The sequence below is a fragment of the Octopus bimaculoides genome, chromosome 5 (assembly GCF_001194135.2).
Source record: "Octopus bimaculoides isolate UCB-OBI-ISO-001 chromosome 5, ASM119413v2, whole genome shotgun sequence".
NCBI classification, from domain to species: domain Eukaryota; kingdom Metazoa; phylum Mollusca; class Cephalopoda; order Octopoda; family Octopodidae; genus Octopus; species Octopus bimaculoides.
Window position 1 is genome coordinate 53,223,027 of NC_068985.1, and position 8,853 is coordinate 53,231,879.

Genomic DNA, 8,853 nt, shown 5'->3' on the forward strand with positions numbered 1-8,853 from the left:
ACAGATTCTCATCCCGGCCGACCTGGGCCCTCAGAAAGGAAGCTTCACTGTTTGAAGGGAATTGTGGAAAACAAACCCCGTTCGAAGGCTTCTGACATTGCAAAACAGCTAGAAGTTAGTCCAAAAACGTGTGTTACATATTTACATAACGGAAAATGAGTTTTTATTCATGGAAGATGGGGCTCCATGCCATACAGCGAAAAGGAATCAACAATGGCTGACTGAAATTGGGATCAAAAAGCTTCCTTGGCCAAGCCAATCTCCTGACATGAACCCAATTGAAAATCTTTGGAGCATACTAGATAGAGCTACAGGAAAAACTCGATAGTAAATCGACAGTAAATCTAAAAATGAATTGTTTCGATTGTTGCATGAAAAGTGGGCAGAAATTCCACAAGAGACAATCACAAAGCTCATCAGTTCAATGCCAAAAAGGGTTTCTGAATTAAAATCTGCAAAGGAAATGTCAACTAAATACTGAAGTATGTAGTCCTACTTATTGATTACATTTCAATTGTTCGCTTTGTGTATTAAATAACAGATTTTGAAAATTAAAGGTGTATATTTACTTCCTGCATGTCTGTATATATATATCCCTTATTTGAAAAGCAGGGAAGGGTTAGAGCCAAAAAGGATCCAGCTGTGAAAGTATATCTCGACATACTCATCAAACCCATACTAGCATGGAAAACTGGACATAAAAATGAACAAACAATATATATTAATATATCATCATCATTTAACATCTGTCTTCCATATTGGCATCGAATGGATGGCTTGACAGGATCAGACAAGACAGAGGGCTGCATAAAATTCCAATAGTCTTATGATTGTTTCTATGGCTGGATGCTCTTCTTAACACCAACCACTTTGAGTTTTTGAGTGCATTTTTTGTGGAACTGGCATTAGTGAGGTCACCAAGTAATATGCAAGAAAAAGAAAAAGATTTATTAACTGAGTGAGGTTGTGGTAGAAAGGGAAGTGGCTATATGCCAGGTGTTGAGAGACTAAAGTATGATGGGGGACATGCACAGCTATCTTGCTAGAGAAGAGATATATGGTTACTCCATATTATATGGAGCGGGAAGCTGAAAAGTTCGTGGCTTCAGGTAAAAGAAAATACAGGAGGATCAGTTAATTATGATTTTATTCAACATGAGGTCCCACCCATGTCAGCATGGAAGGCAGACATTAAATGACAATGATGATGATGATGATTCCCCTCTTAGTTTCATACACTCATTGTAGGGGTCCTTCAGGTTTTCTAAGCTCTATAAAAGTATTCAGAAGGTTGGGCCTCCAACCAGGCCTTTCACAACACCCTTAAAGCAGGAATTTTTCTGCCATCCCTCCTATAAGTATAACCCACACCAGTGATCCAACCCGTACCTGCATGGAAAACAGACGTTAAATAATGGTAGATATATACAAGTATCATCCCCTAATGCAACAACCATGTCAGCATGAATGTTGTTGGGGACTAAACCTGTTTTCTGTAGGTACTTGTTAACATCATGATGCTAAATTTTTCCCATTTTCAAGAGAAGACACTACTAATTACTTTTTAAGTCTTTCTGAACAGTCAGATGTCAGTTTATCTGGAAAGAAACGAGTTACTTAATAAGAAGTGTTGAAATTAATGTATGAATGATTTCACAGCTTTAGCATCACTCTTTCATTGTCAGCCTATTAACTTTTCAGCCCATTCTTGTATATGAAATAAATATATGCAAGGATACTTCGGTCTCGTAAAACAATTTCAGTGGAACCAAAACTAATTGCTTCAGCTTCTGAGGTTTCCGGATTAAATGAACAGATGTCTGGTCTGACGACTTCCATGTAATATTGTGGAGAAGGCAAATAAATTCCTGAAATAGAAAACAGAAATACAATGTTGCACTGGAATGCCAAAAATTAAAGGAATGTGAAGTAGAAAAATATAATTTATCAAGTAGCACTAAAAACTAACTTGCTTTTTTATTAATGTCATTATGACATTAATAAAGTACACACACACACACATATAGCTATGTGGTAAGAAGCTTGCTTCCCAACTACATGGTTCCAGGTTCAGTCCTACTGCATGGCACCTTGGGCAAGTATCTTATTTATGAGTGGATTTGGTTGACAGAAGCCAACCAAAGCCTTGTGAGTGGATTTGGTAGACAGAAACTGAAAGAAGCCTGTTGAATACATATATACATACAACAGGCTTCTTTCAGTTATATATACATATATATAATCACAGGCATGGTTGTTTGGTAAGAAGCTTGCTTCCCAACCACATGGTTATGGGTTCAGTCCTAATGCGTGGTACATTGAGCAAGTGTCTTCTGCTATAACTTCGGGCTGACCAAAGCCTTTAGAGTGGATTTGGTAGGCAGAAACTGAAAGAAGCCCATCATATGTGTGTGTGTGTGTGTGCGCATGCGTGTGTGTGTGAGTCTTTGTATCTGTATTTGTCCAACCACCACTGCTTGACAACTGGTGTTGGTGTGTTTGCATCCCCATAACTTAACAGTTCAGCAAAAGAGACCAATAGAACAAGTACCAAGCTTTAAAAAATAAGTCCTGAAGTTGATTCATTCAACTAAAGACTCAAGGTGGTACCCCAACATGGCTGCAGTCTAATGACTGAAACAACTAAAAGATCAAAAGATATATCTGTGTGTGTGTGTCTTTGCGTATGTTTGTCCCCCACCACTGATTGACAACTGGTGTTAGTGTTTTTGCATCCCTGTAACTTAGCAGTTTGACAAAAGAGACCAATAGAATAAGTACCAGGCTTTAAAAAGTATAAGTCCTGGGGTCAATTTGTTCAACTAAAAACCCGCCAAGGCAGTGCCCCAGCATGGCTGCAGTCAAATGACTGAAACAAATAAAAGATATATACACATCACTTATACATACACACACGTATACACATATATACACGTATACATGCATAGATATACATGTGCACATACACTACACACACACATGTGTGTACAGTTAGATTTACAACTACTACTGTATGAGTTAGAGCTCCACATAATCATTAAATAGTCAGCTTCCAGTATAATGGTAAATCAACCACTATACTTGGCAGTGTTACTAGTTATGTTATTCAGACCATACACAGGTGATAAGGTGTCAGGGTGGCCTCCCATGTTACAAGGTAGGTGGGTGTTTCAGAGAGTATGGGAGGAGTGAGAGATGGGGAACGGTGTGGGAGAGGAGAGGTAGGACTAAAGAGTGAATGGAAAGTAGGATAAAAAGTTACTTACGAGTAATGACATTCTGCCTGATTTGTTCCAGTTTATAAAAGACTTTGCCATGAACCAACACGTGTACACTAGGAGGGTTAATCATCAAGTTGGCAATCACTGTCAAACTCACCGTGGCAGGGGGAACATTCTGGAAAGATTTACAAAGAATTTCAAATGGTACATATGTAATACTATGGAAAACAGTGATGGAGACAAAAAACTATATTGAAATTAAAATATATTGTAAAAGAATAAGACAACAGGCAAGAATAAATTCATAAAATAATACGGTGCAAACATGGCTGTGTGGTTAATGAATTTCCTTCTCAACCATGTGGTTTCAGGTTCAGTCCTATTGCATGGCAACATGACCAAATGTCTTCTATTATAGCCCCAATTTGAAGGTGGCAAGCTGGCAGAAACGTTAGCACGCCAGGCGAAATGCTTAGCGGTATTTCGTCTGCCATTACGTTCTGAGTTCAAATTCCGCCGAGGTTGACTTTGCCTTTTATCCTTTCGTGTTAGTGTCTTCTTGTCTTGACATCATGAGATAGTTATAAACTAGTGTTACCATCATACAAGAAAGGTACTTCATTTCTAGCCTTCTGTGAAAACATGTCCAGGGGAAATATCACCTTGCTTGGAAACAGGTGAGGGTTGGTAACAGGAAGGGCCTCTGGTCGTACAAGGACTGCTTCAATGGATTCCATTTGACCCATGCAAGCATAGAAAAATAGATGTTAAAATGATGATGATAATGAAGAGGAGGGGAGGAAGAGAATAACCACATGTTTTGGTTACATAGCAGCTAACATTACCCTATCTCAACCCAAAGAACTACTATAAAATGAGGATGGGTACATAAGTTAATAAAAAGCAAAATCTCTTGTCAAGAACAAAACTATAGTAAAGAATTTTAGAGAAAAAAAGATTAGGTGTTTTTTCTTCGTTACACCATTAACTACCAGCAACTTATTGCCTGATAAACTCAAACATTACTTCCACAAATTTGAGAAAATTAGTCAATTCCTTTGGCATTTCTTTTAATAACACATACAAATTGTAATTGATTCTTTTCTTACCATATTTCTACTGAAACACACTATCTCTATTTCAATTAATTTTGGAAAATAATAAAGAATTTAGTAAAATAACAACATCCTTATTAACCTTTTTTTTTTTACCATATTTTTGTTGAAACACTTTGCTTCCATTTAATTTTGAAAGCAACAAAGAACTTAGTAAAATAATTTTTGCCAGCATGTATTGGACAGTTTGACCAGATCTGGCAAACAGGAGAGCTGCACCAGATTCCAGTCTGATTTGGTTTAGTTCCTACAGCTGGATGCCCTTCCTAATGTCAACCACTTTACCGATTGTGCTGGGTGCTTTTTACACGGTGCCAATATGTGTGCGTGTGTATCAATGTTTGTCTAATGTAATTGTAATAATTAAACTGAAGAATTACAATACATTTTGTACAGAATATATTATACTTTAACAAGAAGAGGGATGTCAGTGACTTCAAAAGTTTCGGCCAGCTGGCTTTTGTCAGACAGGTTGATAAAGAATAACTGGCTGAAACTTAGAAGATACTGTTAACTCTCTTGTAAAAGTATAATATATATATATATATATATATATATATATATATATATATATATATATGGTGCTATTTACGTGCCACCAGCACGGAAGCCAGACAGCTGGTGCTCTGGCAATGATCACGCTCGGACGGTGCTCTTAGTTATCTACTGGTACAGATGCCATCACAATTTCGCTTTCGCTTGCCCCAACAGGTCTTCACAAGCCAAGTTTAGTGTTCAATGAAGAGACATTGGCATGGGTGCCAGTCTACAAATTGAGTTCGATTTCGATTTCACTTGCCTCAGGACAGATTTTTTTTTTTTTACAGCCAGATGCGCTTCCTGTCACCAACCCTCATCTGTTTCCAAGTCAAGTAATATTTCCCATGATCAGACATGTTTTCACAGAATACTGGAAATGAAAGACACTGCTTGTATGACAGTGACACTTCTTTTACAACTATCATACCGTGCCAAGAAAAGGAGACATCAACTTACATACACACACACACATATACAACAGGTTTCTTTTAGTTTCTGTCAACCAAATCCACTCACAAGGCTTTGATTGACCTGGAGCCATAGCAGAAGACACAAACCCAAGGTGCCACACAGTGGTACTGAACCTGGAACCACATGGTTGCAAAGCTTCTTAACTAGAGTCACACCCATGACCAGAAATGTGACAAAAAAATTATTTTTCAAATCCAATAACTATAACAAGTTTTCTTTACAAATCTCATTCACATCAATCAAAGAGTTAGTAAACACAAACAATACAAACTCTAAGAGGAAAGACAAAACAAAAATACAACTTACTTTATATATTGGGTCAAAGAGGGTTGCTTCAACTGTAGAACTACCAGTTTTAACTGACTCCACCAAGACAATGTCACCAGTTTTTCCAGCTCGTTCTAATGGCAATATGTGAGGTGGGGTCTGGTATTTAGAATCTTCAAACTTTAAGAATCTAGTTTAAAATCGCAATATAAAAAATATTTCTTTAGACATAATCATGTATTTTTATGATAAATAAGAAACAAAATAATGCAGGAAAATTTCATTAATTTTTTTTTTTGTTCATGAACATTAACTGCTATCTTCATTAAAACACCTGTTCCTGTCCCTCTGTTGTACTTTAGCCTACCATCATCTGGCACAAAGCCACCTCCCTCAATAATACTATCTACATCAATTGAGGGCTCATCTTGTGAGTTATTTGGTGCATCACTTGTGCCAGTGCCATGTAAAAAGCACCCAGTACACTCTGAAAAGTGATTGGCATAAGGAAGGCATCCAGTTGTAGAAAGCATAACAAAGTAGGCACTGGCACACACTACAGTCCTCAAATCCATCACATCCTGTTGAATAGGTCAACCAATGGAAACTATGCCAAAGGAAATAGTGGAGCTTGGACAAACCTTTGGCTCATCAGATTCTGTTGAAATATCCAACTCATGCTAGCATGGAAAATGGACTTTAAATGGTGATGATAACAGCTATGAACACTTTTGATACCAACCTGTCAAAGCCCACTCATGGTTCTATTTCAAAGTGGTCTAAATTATAACCTTCTTCAGTCAAAATCTTGTTAATTTGTTACAAACAACAGCTTAATAATGACTAAAGAAAAACTACATCTAAAATAAATAAACTTTGAAACATCTTCAGGAATATTGTTTTGACATAAGAATAAAAGGCTTCTAAAAGGTCAATGAATGTCTTCCAAAAGCTAACTTATTTTATTTTTGTATTTTTCACAACAGAAGAAACAGTATTGTAGATTAGATAATAAGATATTGATCTTTTGGGAAATCATTTGGTGGAACAAATAAAACTCTTTCCAATTTTGGCAGAAGGCCAGCAATTTTGAGTGGGATCCAGAACACATAGAGCTGCAAGTTAATTGTATTCCTTTTAGTTTTAATGGTTTGTACTCATTTTGACAGGTTGGCATTGAATAGATAAGTACAAATTTGAATATCTATATATAGAGTGAAACAGGTTTGTGTTTATAGCTGAATACAAGAGAGTAAGGAAAATGACTGTCAGTTTGGACATATTATATATAGTTGACAAAAGAAATTATTAGACTAAATCTAAGATTCTTAGTGATCACAAAGGACACAAAACAGAACAATAATAATAATAATAATAATCACTTTAACGTCCACTTTCTAATGCTTGCATGGGTCAGACAGTTTTATTGAGGCAGCAGGATGCTCTTCTTTTTGCCCACCCTTGCTTATTTCTAAGCAAAGTAATATTTACCCATGACCAAACATGTTTCTGCAGCACATTGAATAACATTTATTTATAACAATCATGTGATGTCACCACAAGGAGCCTCACACAAATGCATACACAGACTCAAGCACATATATATAAACAATTGACTTCTTTCAGTTTCCATTTATCAAATTTACTCACAAGGCTTTGGTCAGCTTCAGGTTAAAATAAAATACACTTGCCCAATGTGCCATGCAATGGGACTGAACCTGAAACCATGAGGTTGAGAAGTAATCTTCTTATTTCTTTATTGCCCACAGGGGCTAAACAAAGACAGACAAAAGGATTAAGTCAATTACATCGACCCCAGTGTGTAACTGGTACTTAATTTATCGACCCCGAAAGGATGAAAAGCAAAGTCGACCTCGGCAGAATTTGAACTCAGAACGTAACTGCAGATGAAGTACCGATAAGCATTTCACCCAGCGTGCTAACGTTTCTGCCAGTTCGCCGCCTTTTAGTAATCTTCTTACCAAACAGCTATGCCTGTACAGAAAACCATTAATGGCAAATATAACTTACTGCTTAGTTTTACCCTTTTGTTGTACTCAAGAAGACCTGTCCTCCACAGCAGAAGTGTTAAGCCACATTCCCTGGTGAAGAGAATTGGCCTATAAGAGCCTTGTGCTTGTGCCACATAAAAAGCACCCAGCACACACTGTAATAAGGTCAGCATTGAGAAGGGAAGCAAGTCACCGAAACCAAACCTACTCAGACTGGAACCTGATGCAGCATTCCAGTGATCAACCTGTGCCAGCATGGAAAATGGATATTAAAGGATGATGGTGATGATGATTATTATTTCTGTTGAAATACACTGCATCGGTTGCAATTAATTTTGAAAATAATGAGGAATGTAGTAAAATGACTTTGATATTATTAAGCTGGTGTTTGAAACATAAATTAAAATGTAATTTTGACAAGAAGTTTTAATTTAGATGACTTTAAAACAGGGAAGTTTGTAACATAATTCCAAAGCAATCACAAGCAAGTTGCCATCTCAAAAGAGTTAATACAACCATCTGGCCCTTGAGTATCATTAACAGAATCCACTTTCTTGTAAATATTCGAGCCACGTCTACAGTCTGAAGAAGATAACTCAATAATTTCATGTTCTGCTTTCTGCTACAACTCACAAGACTGGTTTATGCCTCCTTCCTCAACACCACCAGTCTTGGATGTCCTGCAATAATGTCATGGGAACTGACCTTGCTCTTCTTTCGTTAAGCCTAAAGAATCATGCATGCATCCATGCATACATACATACATACATACAAGGAGGTGCTGAAAAATTCCTGACTTTAAGGGTATCGTGAAAGGTGTAGTTGGAAACCCAACTTTCCAAGTTCTTTTACAGGGCTTTGAAAAACTGAAGGACTACTGCAATAAGTGTGTGAACCTGAGAGGGGAATATGTTGAATAAAATCATAATTAACTGATCCTCCTGTATTTTCTTTTACCCAAAGCCAGGAACTCTCCAGCACACCTCGTGTATGTATATATATATATCATCATCGTTTAACGTCCGCTTTCCATGCTAGCATGGGTTGGACGGTTTGACTGAGGACTGGTGAAACCAGATGGCAACACCAGGCTCCAATCTAATTTGGCAGAGTTTCTACAGCTGGATGCCCTTCCTAACGCCAACCACTCAGAGAGTGTAGTGGGTGCTTTTACGTGTCACCCGCACGAAAACGGCCACGCTCGAAATGGTGTCTTTTATGTGCCAC

General features: G+C 37.4%; 1 protein-coding gene across 3 annotated transcripts in view; it reads right to left on the reverse strand.

Moving 5' to 3' along the window:
• Positions 1 to 8,853, reverse strand: part of LOC106869274 (nuclear pore membrane glycoprotein 210) — a 111,990-nt gene that overhangs the window by 85,555 nt on the left and 17,582 nt on the right. For all 3 annotated transcript variants that reach the window (XM_052968387.1, XM_052968386.1, XM_052968388.1), the window contains exons 5-7: positions 5,654 to 5,804; positions 3,267 to 3,396; positions 1,740 to 1,868 (exon numbers count right to left, since the gene is read on the reverse strand). In XM_052968387.1, the coding sequence (XP_052824347.1) occupies positions 1,740 to 1,868; positions 3,267 to 3,396; positions 5,654 to 5,804 (410 nt within the window). The remainder of the gene's footprint in view (positions 1 to 1,739; positions 1,869 to 3,266; positions 3,397 to 5,653; positions 5,805 to 8,853) is intronic.